The sequence below is a fragment of the Gossypium raimondii genome, chromosome 3, assembly GCF_025698545.1.
Source record: "Gossypium raimondii isolate GPD5lz chromosome 3, ASM2569854v1, whole genome shotgun sequence".
Taxonomy (NCBI): Eukaryota; Viridiplantae; Streptophyta; class Magnoliopsida; order Malvales; family Malvaceae; genus Gossypium; species Gossypium raimondii.
The window spans coordinates 58,608,341-58,622,021 of NC_068567.1; the positions used below are offsets into that span (position 1 = coordinate 58,608,341).

At 31.1% G+C, this 13,681-nt stretch overlaps 2 protein-coding genes across 5 annotated transcripts; one reads left to right on the plus strand and one right to left on the minus strand.

The window, feature by feature from the left end:
* The first annotated feature begins 1,206 nt into the window (after window positions 1-1,206).
* Window positions 1,207-4,139, plus strand: LOC105795012 (UDP-rhamnose/UDP-galactose transporter 2). Its single transcript, XM_012624436.2, has 5 exons — window positions 1,207-1,461; window positions 2,282-2,466; window positions 2,571-2,771; window positions 3,355-3,516; window positions 3,649-4,139. The coding sequence occupies exons 1-5, from the start codon at window positions 1,329-1,331 to the stop codon at window positions 4,009-4,011; spliced, it is 1,044 nt and encodes a 347-aa protein (XP_012479890.1). The 5' UTR covers window positions 1,207-1,328; the 3' UTR covers window positions 4,012-4,139.
* Window positions 4,140-7,842: 3,703 nt separating this feature from the next.
* Window positions 7,843-12,274, minus strand: LOC105795013 (histone deacetylase 19). 4 transcript variants are annotated; one of them, XM_012624439.2, is made up of 8 exons: window positions 12,138-12,274; window positions 10,925-11,514; window positions 10,101-10,541; window positions 9,349-9,579; window positions 8,852-8,922; window positions 8,676-8,748; window positions 8,512-8,571; window positions 7,843-8,238 (listed from the first exon to the last, which is right to left on the minus strand). In XM_012624439.2, the coding sequence occupies exons 2-8, from the start codon at window positions 11,450-11,452 to the stop codon at window positions 8,185-8,187; spliced, it is 1,458 nt and encodes a 485-aa protein (XP_012479893.1). In that variant the 5' UTR covers window positions 11,453-11,514; window positions 12,138-12,274; the 3' UTR covers window positions 7,843-8,184. The 4 variants fall into 4 exon arrangements, with proteins under 4 accessions (XP_012479893.1, XP_012479892.1, XP_012479894.1 ...); XM_012624438.2 differs by having other exon boundaries at window positions 12,102-12,268; XM_012624440.2 differs by having other exon boundaries at window positions 12,142-12,258.
* Window positions 12,275-13,681: the final 1,407 nt, after the last annotated feature.

Here is a 13,681-nt window from a genome sequence, read left to right on the forward strand (position 1 = left end):
GGGTAAACTATAACAATAGTCATTTTTGTTTACCTTAAATTACATTTTAGTCATTTACGTTATCGTTTTGTTACGAAGTAGCAACTCTACCATTAAGCTCTGTTATCTCCCTAACGGCGATGTTACGTGGCAGTCCAAACGGGTTTTAAATATCAACTCGGATGTCCTACCTGGTAATCCAAATTAAATTTATTTAATTAAAAACCTATTTTCATCCCAGCAACTAGACATCTAAGTTAACATTTAAAACTCATTTGGACTGCCACGTAGGACTATCGTTAGGGAGATAACAGAGATTAACGGTAGAGTAATCACTTTGTAACAAAACGATAACGTAAGTGACTAAAACGTAACATTTCAAACATAAGTGACTAAAATGTAATTTGAGTCAAACAAAAATAACTATTTTTGTATTTTAACCATAATTTAATTATTTTAATTTGTTTTGCCGTATGTTGCAATTGCATTACCTTACCCTCGCGAATTTCATGAACGGTGCCGTTATTGTCGTTATCTCACCTTTAATAAAAACATTTTGTCTTCTTAACGTAAATCCTTGAAATTTCCTTTTTCTCCTTTCTATATCTTTTCCATTTTAAAACTAAAATATTAGTAAATTAAAAATTATATATATTTAATTTTATAAAGGTATAATAATAAATTTAACCCTCATATTTATATCTTTTATCAATTTAACTTTTTCACTAAATTTCATTTTAATCTTTTACAAAGATTCAAAATTTTTTATAAAAATGAAAGTAGTAACTAAAGTATTAAATTTTAACAATATTGATGTGGCAGTCTGCATAGTAATCTTATATGCTACGTCAATAAATAATTTAAAAATTAAGAGAAATCCAAAAAATATCATAGAAAACTCGTAAAAATTAAAAAATATGTTTAAAAATACAATGTTTTAGTTGATATTTCTGTTTTAAAAACAATAGTCAACTCTCTTTGAAAGATTAATGGTTAAAATTGACTCATTTATAAGGTTGAGGGTCAAATTTAAATTAAAAAAAATAAAGATAAAATTGATAAAATATATAAACATTAAGGGCTAAATCTAGCATTATACCTTTTTCTTGAATTTTTGGATACATGTTAACCTTTTTTTCACCGGTTAAATTAAGTTATTATTTTGTGTAAATATACAAATATATGGAAGTTTTAGATTTGTAAATAATATAAATAGAGAGTAGGACTTTATTTACATATCAGTTTGGGATCAGTGTTGTGCCGGAGGGGTGAGAGAGTGCTCGGTGGAATTTTGAGATCTGTTCTTGGAATCCATCCGAGCGCCAAGCTTCAGTTTTTGAACTCAGAAAATGGATTCACTGAAGAAACAATCATCAGCCGTATCCGATGTGGGAGCTTGGGCTATGAACGTTGTCAGTTCCGTTGGCCTTATTATGGCCAACAAGCAGCTCATGTCCCCTGCCGGTTATGCCTTCGTCTTTGGTCAGTTCCGCTTCTTCTACTTCAACTTCCTTTACTTTTCAACCCAATTGTTGTTATATCCTTAACATTTTGCCTTTGTTCGTCTCAGATCTGGAATCTTTTCTACTTTCTCAGCCTCAATTTCCCCCCTTCTTCTCACCATTCACTGCTTTCGGAGTTTTCTTTTTCTTGTTGTTTTAAATCTCTGGCAGATCCCTTGGAATTTCTCAATTTTTTATTCTGGGTAAAAATGGATTTGTTGTTTACTGGAAAAAAAAGTAGCTGAAGTTCAATTTTGCTTGCATTTCAAGGTTCTTGAAATTTAATTACTTCAGATTGGCCCCATTGATCCTTCTTTTTTCTTTTGTTTTCTAGCGTTGGTTTGTTTTAACTTCGGCCATGGATTATAGGACTGTAAAAGCAGATCTTCCCATACTTTGCTGCCTTAGTATGTAGGAACTAATGGGTTGCTTATTGTTAACCTACTCCATCTCCTTTCATTACGATTGTGTATCCAGATCTTACAATCTTACATGTATAAATTCCAGATCAATATGTTTTTTAAGTAATTCACGGAGAATCAAGTCCATGTTTCTGCTTTTGTAATCTTCTTTAGTTTGATCCCTTAAAATGGTTTGAAAGTTTGATGGGTTATGAGTTGAGAACTTGAAAGTTCTCTTTGTATTCTACCTTAAAGTTCAAATTTGATCTCTCACAATGAAATTAATAGATATGCTTCACCCAAATTTACCAAAAATCTCCGGTAGTTCCATTTGTTTTCTTTTTGTATATTTGGCAATCTGGACTGGTTTAAATCAGAAAATATTTCTTGCATTTACAGCGACTACATTAACTGGATTCCACTTTTCTATGACTGCCTTAATCGGTTTGGTATCAAATGCTACGGGTAACTCAACAAGAAAAAAAGTTCCTTTATGGGAGCTTCTTTGGTTCTCTGTCGTTGCCAATACTTCAATCACCGGGATGAACTTGAGCCTCATGCTGAATTCAGTTGGATTTTATCAGGTAAATGAAATGCATTACGATATAGATTTCATATATCCTGGTCTGTCATTGTCATTGCGATATAGATTTCAAAGCTAATCCTAATGTTTATCATTATGATATAGATTTCAAAGCTAAGTATGATTCCAGTTGTTTGTGTGATGGAATGGATACTACACAGCAAACACTATTCGGACAAAGTCAAGATTTCTGTCCTTGTCGTGGTGGTTGGTGTTGGTGTTTGTACAGTCACTGATGTAAAAGTTAATGCTCAAGGATTTATTTGTGCCTGTGTCGCTGTCCTGTCTACCTCGTTACAGCAAATTGTAAGCATTCCTCATTTCTCCAATTTTTTTTTCAGCTTGAGAGCTTTTTTAGTTTGTTCCTTCAGTCACCTTACGATGCATAAGCCTTCAAATCATCATTACAATTTATGTCTAATAAATGCAGATATCTGGAAACCTTGTTTTTCATTTTAGTTTGGTTATTTAAAGCATCGATAGCATGCGTCAACTGCTCTTATGCCATCATGTCTGTTTCCTGCCGCAGCTGTAGTGATCTAGATTCTAGACCCTTCTATGTAACTCATATGAGAAGAACATTAGATGCTTAAGTTCATTCCAAGAACATTAGATGCTTAAGTTCATTCCAACCTACAACCTCCAAGGGTCTGGCTAGCATGCATGCCATTTGAGCTAACATTCAATTGGCAGTTGAGTGATTATGTTAGAGACCTGTAGGCTATGGCTTGAACAATAAGCAGCAACTTCCAGAGAATTGGATCCATATTTATCAAGCATTTAGTTAATTTGATTTGTACCCTTTTAAGGTTTTATCAATTTAGATATATTTAATAACGAGTTTCAGATCCTTTCTAGCCATTTATCAACCATGCTTTTGTTGGAACAGTCAATTGGCTCCCTACAAAAGAAGTATTCGATAGGCTCATTTGAATTGCTCAGTCAAACAGCTCCAATCCAAGCTCTGTCTCTTTTGTTGTTTGGTCCCTTTGTTGATTACTACCTCACTGGCAAATTACTAGCAAGTTACAAGTTCTCCTCAGCTGCATTTGTAAGTACCTCGTCTCACCAAAGCACTGCAAAACCATTTTCGCACGAACACACACGCATATATATATGCAGAAACACTTTATGGTGCTAAGACTTGTGAGGAAAAATACTGATGGTTGGGTACAACGTGCAGTTTTTCATACTACTATCGTGCTCGTTAGCGGTATTTTGCAATATAAGTCAGTATCTTTGCATCGGACGATTCTCCGCCACATCTTTCCAAGTCCTAGGCCACATGAAAACGGTTTGTGTATTGATATTGGGATGGCTACTCTTTGATTCGGAGCTGACACTGAAAAATATACTCGGGATGGCGATTGCCATCCTCGGCATGGTAGTCTACAGTTGGGCTGTTGAAGCTGATAAACAAACGGAATCCAAGGTTTCACCACTCCCCAAGGAAGCTTCTGAAGAAAATGTTGAATTGTTAAAACAACAGCAGCAATCGGACGGTTCTCCGCTCAAGGACGTTGAGCTCGGCAAATCTCAGCCTTAGATTTGTATGTTCTTCATTTTTTTTTTGTTTCTTTTTCAAAAATTGATTTGTTTAATGTTTTAAGCACTTGGAATTGGCTGTACAAATTTTAAAAGTTTACTAATTTTTTTCCTACGTTTTCTTTTTAATATTTCATTGTAGTAAAGTCATTCCAGGATAAGCTATTTTCTGATTGAAAAAAAAGAAGAAGAAATTGTTATCTTAGTGTGATGATTTATTAGTTTAATTCTAAATTAAATTAATTTATAAATTGTTATAAAAATGGTAAGATAAGCGGGAAAAAAGAAGTAATTAAAGTGCATAATTTAAGGTTGTTTGATGACATCAGTATCGTGATTCGTGGGGTGACAAAACTCCTATTGCGTGATAAAACTGTAATGTGAAGTAGCCATTCTTTTTTTTTTTTTTTTACCTCATCTGTATGGATCACGTGATCTTTAAATGAGTGGAAGCATCAGTTATTTACTTGTACCCACGATGGCCAGTTAAAAGAAAATCGAATTAATAGAATGGAATTATTCAAATTTTTCGAGTTAATTTAAGTAAATAATTCTAGTTTCGAGTTTAAGGTTAATTTTATAATTTGAATGATTTAAATAACAGATTGGTATAAATATTCTTTTAGTCGTTATTAAAAAAATTTAAAATTATTTTTAAAATTTCAAAATTTATCTTTTTAAAAAATTTTAAAGAATATATATAGAAAATTCAAAATTCAATTTTTTCTAAAATAATAATTTTGGAGACTTAAATAAGTTAATTAATGATTCAAGTTTATCATACTAAAATATCTTCTTCTTCTTTCTTATTTTGCATTGAAAAAAATTCAAATATATATGGTTTCAAATTTATGTGATCTAACATGTAATTAATTATATACTCTAACAAGATTTTAATTTGATATGTTTAAATTTTTAATTTAACTCGAACAATTTCACTCAATTCGATTCGACTTGACTTTAACTTCATTTCACTCGACTCGATTAAAAAAATCAAATAGAATTAGGATGATAAAATATATGACTCATCACTTCAATTAACTCAAAATTTTTAACTCTAATGACGAGATTAATAATACCTTAATTTTGACTAATTAATTAATTGTATGCATACCAAAAATAAATAAGCAGCAAAATGATTCCATCCTTTTAGAAAAACATTGTAGCATTTGCTCAAATACCATGCCTTTTAAATTCCTTCTACAACTACATGTCTACATCATGGATGATGGTAAACCATTTAGCAATCTTTGTATCATATTATGGTTTATTTATTGGAAAATGTAAAATTAATCATTATATATTAAATAAATTCATCCTTATACATTAAATAACACACCAAAATAATCTTATTAAATTTGTCTTTAAAGGTTTTCTTTGGATTTATATAGATAAGTAATGATAATAAATTTAAATTTTAATATTTATATTTTATTTAATTTGGTCCTTACTCCTTACTTTTTATTTATAAATTAACCAAACTAACCTCTACTTTTCATTGTCAGCATCGCAATAATTTATCTTATATGCCATATTAGAAAATAATTAATTAATTAGAAAATTATAAAAATTACTAGAATAAAAATATTCAAAAAATATAAAGAAATGTAAAAGTTAAAAAATTAAAATGCAAAAAAAAAAAAAAACACTCTTATATCCTCTCTTTGTAGAGCTCTATAAAGAGTAGAGGTGGCAATCGGGGGAGTAAGAGTGAGTTAGGATCTGGTTATTTTGGGTTCAGGTTTTCTTAGGTTCGGATTCTTTCGAGTTCAAGATTTTTTATGTTCAAATTTTTTTAGGTTCGGATTTTTTCAAATTCGAGCCTCTTCAGATTGGGGTTATTTTAAGTTTAGTCTCGGGTTTGGGTTTGTTTTACATTCAATGTAATTATATGTTTTAAGTATAAAAATTTTAATTTAAAATTTTTTAACTATAAAAAAATTAATTGTTCGGACTAACAAAAGTTTAAACTCTAATTTTTGAAAAAAAAACTCTAATTTTTTTCTTTTTGATAACATAAAAGTTTAAACTCTAATGTAGGTTGTTCATGGGTTGGATTATAGATCCAGGTTTTAAGGCTCGCTCAAAATTTGAAAGGGTTTGATATTAGGCCTGAAAAATAAGCTTGGTCAAAAAAAACTAGACCCGTTTAAAATATAGGTCGAACTTGGGCTTAAACATTCAAAGCCTGAGCCCAACTTGTTTTTAAGTTTATAATACCCTATATTATATTATTTTTATATATATTATGTAATTTATAACACATTAAAAGAATAAACCTATACTAAATATATAATACAATTCTAATGTAAACATTAAAATAATCTTAAGATGGCTATATAAACATTTTCAATAAATAAAAATTATTAAATATTAAAATAATATAATATAATATAAATATTTTTTAAAAAAGATTAAAAATATATGGGTGAACCTAAAGTAGGCTTGAGTTAGTCTTTTACAAGTATAGACGAGTTTGGACAAAATTTTAGGCCTATATCTCGGGTCGGGCTAGACTTGGGCAAATATAAAGTATATTAACATCATGCTTATATCCGACCGGATCCATGAGCACCTCTAAATGTAGCCTTTAGCTTTTGGTGTTTGTGTAATAGTGGTAATTTCATTTTCTTAAAAAATTATCATTTCATTCGGGTAAGTATTTGGTACACTGACAATGTACTTTTTTTTATTCGGAAAACATTCTTAAAAAATTAATGTCTTTTTTTTAAAATATCTAATTTTTTAATACTTTAATATATTCCTAAAAGACAATTGTCAACTCCTAACCTTGTTTGTGGAGTTTAAAATCTTCACTCGACAATTTACCAAACATTTATAAAATAAATTATTAAAAATTTGAATAAAACTAATAATTAAAGCTTTTATAAAAATATTTAATTGTTTAATTTTTTTTATTACTAAATTTAATTTTTTTCAAGTCGTGTTCTTGAGCTCAGACCCATTTTACCACCTCTAATAAATAGAAATAAAATGTCTGGAAAATGCCAACCCTCAAAACTATTGGAACCCAATTTCTTTTTGGCCATTGTATTTGCACCATGTTTAATATATTCAATATTATGAACATAAGTTTTTTTATTCTCAACGTACAATTTATTGACAAAAAATATATCATACTAAAATTGGTAAAAATGTCATGTGATATTCAGTATTATGTGTTAAATTACATTTTATTTCTTTTATTAAAAATTAAATAAACTAGTCTTTATATATTATATCAAAGATCAAACTGATCTTTTTGTTGAAAATTTCATTTATTTTTACCCTTAAAAATCGATATGGTTTATAGAATAGCTAAATAGTGACACCTATTACGTTATGTGTACTTTATGTCAACATACGCTTACTATTTTTAACTAAAAAATGGATGAAACTTTTAACAAAAAGAACTAACATACTTTTTTATCTAACGATAAAAATTATTTTACCTATTTTTTAATAGAAGAGAAAATGCAATCTAATAAAAAACTTTTATGATATTTTTACCTATGATAATAAAAATTAATATGATTATTTAAAATGGATTTTATAAAAAATGTAATTTTATTTATATTTTTAAGTCTAAAACACATTTTTTTTATAAATTTTAAATTACTTACTCATGTCACCTATAACATAAAGTAGTGTGACTTTCCCAATGTGCCCTAAACGTCATGTAAAAATGAAGTTAAATATATTATTATATTTTACATGTAAAACATTAAAATGATGATTTAATGGCTAAATTATTTTGCTTTTAATGCAATACGAGATATAATATAAAATCCGCTATAGTACTTTAACCTGCATTTACCATAATAGTAAACAATACATAAACTGTCAAATTCAGGATATATTTCTAACACAAGTATGTTACAATGTTCTTTTCTTTGTTTTATATTCACTTGGAGGGCCTTTAAATATGTACTTCAAACAAAAATAGAAAGAAAATAAAAACTAAGCCAAAGCAACAGAGTGCTGCTACTAATCTAAAACCTTTTTGATACAACTTAAGAGAGGCTTAGAATATATATATATATATAAATCAAAACCGTTTTGGGTTTTCATAGACCTGCATAAATTTGGACCGATCAATTAACATACTACCTTATAATGTTTGATAAAATGCAAATGCAGAGAGGATGTTTGCTTTGGACTTTGGATAGTTTTCTCACTCAACTTTCACAGTTGGTACATCAATAGGCATTGGACTGACATCTACACCCTGCAAAAAACACAGTACCAAGGCAACTTTTCAAAGCTGTAATATCGGTTTCTGAATGTGGTTGTGTTATATATGATGTGCTTGGACTCGGACTCGGACTCGGGTATGTTTCAAATATGAGTATATGTGTGATATAGGTTCAATCAATATTCTTTTCTAAGTTTTCATATGATATATGGGTGTTACAGGCGGATACCACATAGGATACAAGGGAAAAAGAGTGTTTTCATCCTGCTGCTATTATATTTTTCGAAAGTTCGTATTTGTACTTACAGTTTCATTGGTTGCAGTATCAAATCCTCTAGTTTGTTCAATAGTTTCTATTTGAACCTCCTAAGAGAATATAAGCAATAATAAATATTTTCTTTTCGCAAAATAAATGAATCACGTCATAAATGCCCTAAACCACACAATAAAAAAGAAATCCGATATCATACCATAGAGCATACTGGATCTCTCGTCTCTGGTTCGATCACTTCTCTCTTTACTCTACTTGGAATGATGAGCTTACTGAATAATTGAGATGAGTGAACCGCAAAGACGAAAATAGAACACAATCAGAAACAGTAAGGGGTGCAAACATGGAGAGAAAAAAGAAAGGAAAGATAAATACCGGTCCTCATCAATATCCATGTCCGAATCAGAGTTCCATCTCTCATCTCCATCATCCTGATCTTCATCAGCCTGAATATTATATTATGATTCAAAAAGTAAACAAGTATAAGAACAAAGTTGATACTGAGACTAATATGTAGCTTCGAGTAAATGCAAGAAATGTGTCAATGCAAACTACCACCAGTTGCATTACACGGGCAGAATGTGATTTCTGCTCCAAAAATACGTATAGCACATAATTTTTCCTCTTATCTATCTTTGGGATAAGATAAATCCGTAATAGATATTTATTATTTAACAATCAAGGAACCGAAAAAGGAAAAAAAGATTTACTGAGTAAAATGTGCAATGCCAACCATGGACACATAAAAGCACATGCAATTATGGAAAAAAAAAAATGAAAGCTTAGAACGGAAAATGTTGTAAATTTCCAGGGTAGATACCGGATGCAAACGAAAGGTAGGGCAAAATTCAAGAAGTAGCGCCAGAACACACCTCAGGAAGCTCGGTGTCAGGTTCTCGTTCTTGAAACTGGACACTTGGTGCATGCTCAAGCTTCGAGAGATTGTCAAGTAGTTTATTGCGTATTTCTAGGAGTAACTGGCGTGAATTCTTGTTTTCCATGTTACTAGGGGAAACGTGAAGATTATAATCAGGACCAAAATACTCGTAATACTCGTGTTGAGGCATCTTGTCGTCAACTTCAACTCCAAGTGCAACTCCTGTCTGCTCACATTGACATTGATATAAATAAAGTAGTCCATCACAAACAAATTACAAATAGTTCTTCCATGTTTCGAAAAGCATTATACGGTCAAAGTAGAAAAAATGAACCAATTTAAGTACTGTGTCATGAAATATACAATAAAGTTCTTTAGAAATGTGTATCTGACTTGAGAAGCAGAAAGGACGGATGGCATACAACAAATTTAACGCTGGTGTCTTATACCTTCCAAAGAAATAATTACCTCTTATCATTTCAAAATCCGAAAACTATAAGGGTTTTCTTTTTTTAAATAGGGATTAAGAAGAATAAAAACAATTAAGCACTATGATTTGGACATCTTTGAACTTAAACAACATGGAGAAAGGAAGAAAGGAAAGGGTAAGGGGAGGGGGAGAGACATGTTGATTGTTGACCTAAAGGTCACCTTTACTGTGTATTAATATTTGATAAAAATCAGCAGACCAATCCTTTAAACCGACTAGTATATATTAATCACTTGAAAATGTGATAGGTCAGCTACCTCATAGCACCAACAGCGAGCAACATTCCGAATGGTATAGCCACCACCGCCTAGAAGCAACAATGGAACGTTAAATGATCTCATAAATTTAACGCACTCTGCATGGCCCTTGATTGAAAGATTGAAACACCCCAACCGATCTCCAGAAAGAGAGTCAGCACCACATTGAAGGACCACAGCCCCAGGCCTGAAAACTTCCATAACTTTACTGATAATTGGCTTAAACAAGTAATGATAACTCTCATCATCAATCCCATCATCCAAAGGAACGTTGAGGGAATAGTATTTCCCTTTGGAATATCCAATATCACGTATATCACCTGTACCAGGAAAATAATCCCCAAATTTATGAAATGAAACGGTCATGACCCTGTCAGTTGTATAGAATGCTTCCTCCACACCATCTCCATGGTGGATATCAATATCAACGTATAGAACACGCTGTAACAAAGAGAAAGGAAAAGCATTATCAATGACAGACAATTCGACATAAAATTGTTACTAGTGCAAAAACATAAATCTGTACACCCTAGGAGGAAATGCAAGAAATGAATAATTAAGCATTTATATTTATTATTCCGTGCCTACTATAGCATCCCTCTTCAATGGTTGCCAGTTGTCAACAGCACATCTAAGTTGCAATTAATACAATATTGCAAGACAAATTGCAAAAAAGGCAACACAAATCACATTGGCCTGGATAAGATTGGTACAAGCGGATTGTTTTCACGCATGAAGAGTTCACTCATGTACCAAAAGAAAAAGTCTAAATCAGTGAAGAAAAGCTAGATAGATAATAAGGAATTACGGTACCAAATACATACCTGATGCTGCTTAAGAAGTTCCAGAATTGCAAGGACAATATCATTGACATAGCAAAACCCTGAAGCCTCGCACTTCTTTGCATGATGCAAGCCACCAGCCCAATTAATGGCAATGTCACAGAAACCATGGTTTAGTTTAACAGCACCACCAATAGACCCACCTGCATATGTTTGGCAGAAGGAGAAAAGGCCATCGAAGACAGGACAATCCTCACCAACATTAAAGCGCTTGAGCTGCCTGAGCTGATCTTGCTGTGTTTCAGGGGTTACGTTGTGGAGAAAGTTCACGTAATCATCAGCATGGAAGCGGCAAAGATCCCGATCCCTGGCAGGGACAGGCTTGTGAACTTGCATATGCTGAAGCAGCCCATAGTGTGCTAAAAGGGCATGAGTCATTCGAATCCTGTGAGGCTTCATAGGATGACCTTGTCCATAATAGTAGTTCCCCACCTCAGGGTCATAGAAATAGAGCACCTTCCTCTTCACCCCATCAGGCCCCGAAGGTAACGAATTCCCTCCAGTTTCCATCAAATAATAAGGCTTCGAATGTTCGATTGAATCTAAGTTTACTCTCTTATATTCTTTTTCTTCTGCTCTCATGAAAAATCCTAATTAGATTTACTGATAAATCGACAAACTACACTCAATTGACATCTCAAAGACAAAGAATTGAAGAAGAACTACGCTCATTCAACTCCATTCAAGCATATAAACATATAAAGGTCACAAAATAAGAACCCAAACAATTACGAGATATACCAGGGAAGAATAAAAGAAAACTAAATTGACTAACTTTTCACCAATAACAAATAAAATGAACAACGAATTCAGAACAGCGAAACAAAGTTTGCTTCGTAAATCACAATCCAATCGCATTAAACTCACATATATACCCAGAATAAAGCCAGAACCTTTGATCATCACGATGAACATTGATGAACAAAACAAGCATATTTACAAACTGAACAAAGAGCAGAACAAAGCCATCCAAAGTTTCAAACAAACAAAAGCACATCAAGGAAGGGAAAAAAAAAGAAAAGAAAAAGCAAACTGGGAAATAAATGACAGTTAAAAAAAAAAAGAAACAAAATCGATAGGCTTTCACAATATAACTTGGAACCAAAGAAATCAACCATTTTAAAAATGAAACCCAGAACGTAAAGAACGTTATTTTTACCTGCAGAAGAGAAATTAAAAGGGTTCTTTTCTTTACCTACGTTGATTCAGAACAACGTTTCCGGTTGCTGAATGGGTTAAGCACAAAGAAAATGAAAAGCAAATCAATGTGCAGCAGTAGGGAGATTTTGACGAAGGCAGCAATGGCCGTTTAAAGTTTAGATGGTTTTTATTTATTTCATGCGGAACGGTCCAAGATAAAACGGTTCGACAAGGATTGGGATGTAATTTCTAGAAAGTTTGATGCGCTGGAACCAAAAAATATCAAGGATTATTACGTCCTTAAAATCCTTGGATTATCTTTGTTTTATTTATTGGTTCTTCCCATATTCTCTCTCCAGGGCTAACCAGATTTTTAAATAAAAACGTACATATTAGATTTTTTTTAATAATCTAATTATAAGCTCTAATGATATCTGCTTTTTAACCTTATGTCTAAAATTATTCATAGCTCCTCCTCAACTATAGGAGTGTTAGAGTTATAGACGTATTCGTCTCTTCTCTTGTATTCATTCAAATTCGACATAATAAATTTTTTTCTCCTCTATTCGTGATTTTTTTCTCGAAAGGATTTTCACGTAAAATTTTATGTGTTCTATTTTTTTTCTCTTTCTTTGTGATTCATTGTCATTATCAATGTTGCAAATTTCACAATAGTAATATACAATTTTAGTATATGCTTTTTTTTGTACTTTTTATGTTCGTTTTATGGTGTATGTTTGGGGTTCATAGTTGCCCCTCCCAACAATATTATCTCCAATGTTTGAACCCTATTTTAGCCTTAAGAGTACTATATGATATAGAATGGAAGCAAAATAATGATCGAATTCAAGTTGTTTTACTAAAAAAAGATTTGGATATGACCTAAAAGGAAAAACCAAATCAATTTAAAAATAACAAAGGAAATAAAAAATTTTAAAAATAAAGAATAAATATTTAAAAGAATAACTAAATAACAAAAAGATAGATTAAAACAAAATGAAAGATGAAACAATAAATCGTTAGATATGATGGATAAAATGATAAATGTCCAATTGAACCTTTGATATATAAATCCCAATAAATTTAATTAATGACTCTAATCAACCCTCTAAGAAATAATCTTTGGCAAATTGAACCTCTAAGAAATAATATTTGGCAAATTGAAATGTGAAGAATGAATTTTATGACTCATTGAAAAAATCGAGAAAAATTATTCTAAAATCACAAGAAAGAAATCTTGCACGAAGAAACAAACTCTCGAGTTGAAAACTTTATTAATGAAAATAATTGTGTTCTTAATATATAATGAAGAAGCCTTTATATAGGCTAACTAAGTACATTCAAATAAAACTCTAGAGTATACTAAAACTCTAATTACTCTAAACAAAACTAGTTTTAAACAAAACTTTTTGGTAACATAAAACTTCTAAATAACTTAAAATACTTAATAATTATAAAAATTTATTAAAAATAATAAAATAATAAGAGCTAATAAATACAATATTAGACCCATATATAATAAAAATTAAGCTCAAAACTTGAATCCAATTTGATTTAAACTCGAGTTAAAAGTCTAAAACTCATAATTCCCGTCATAAT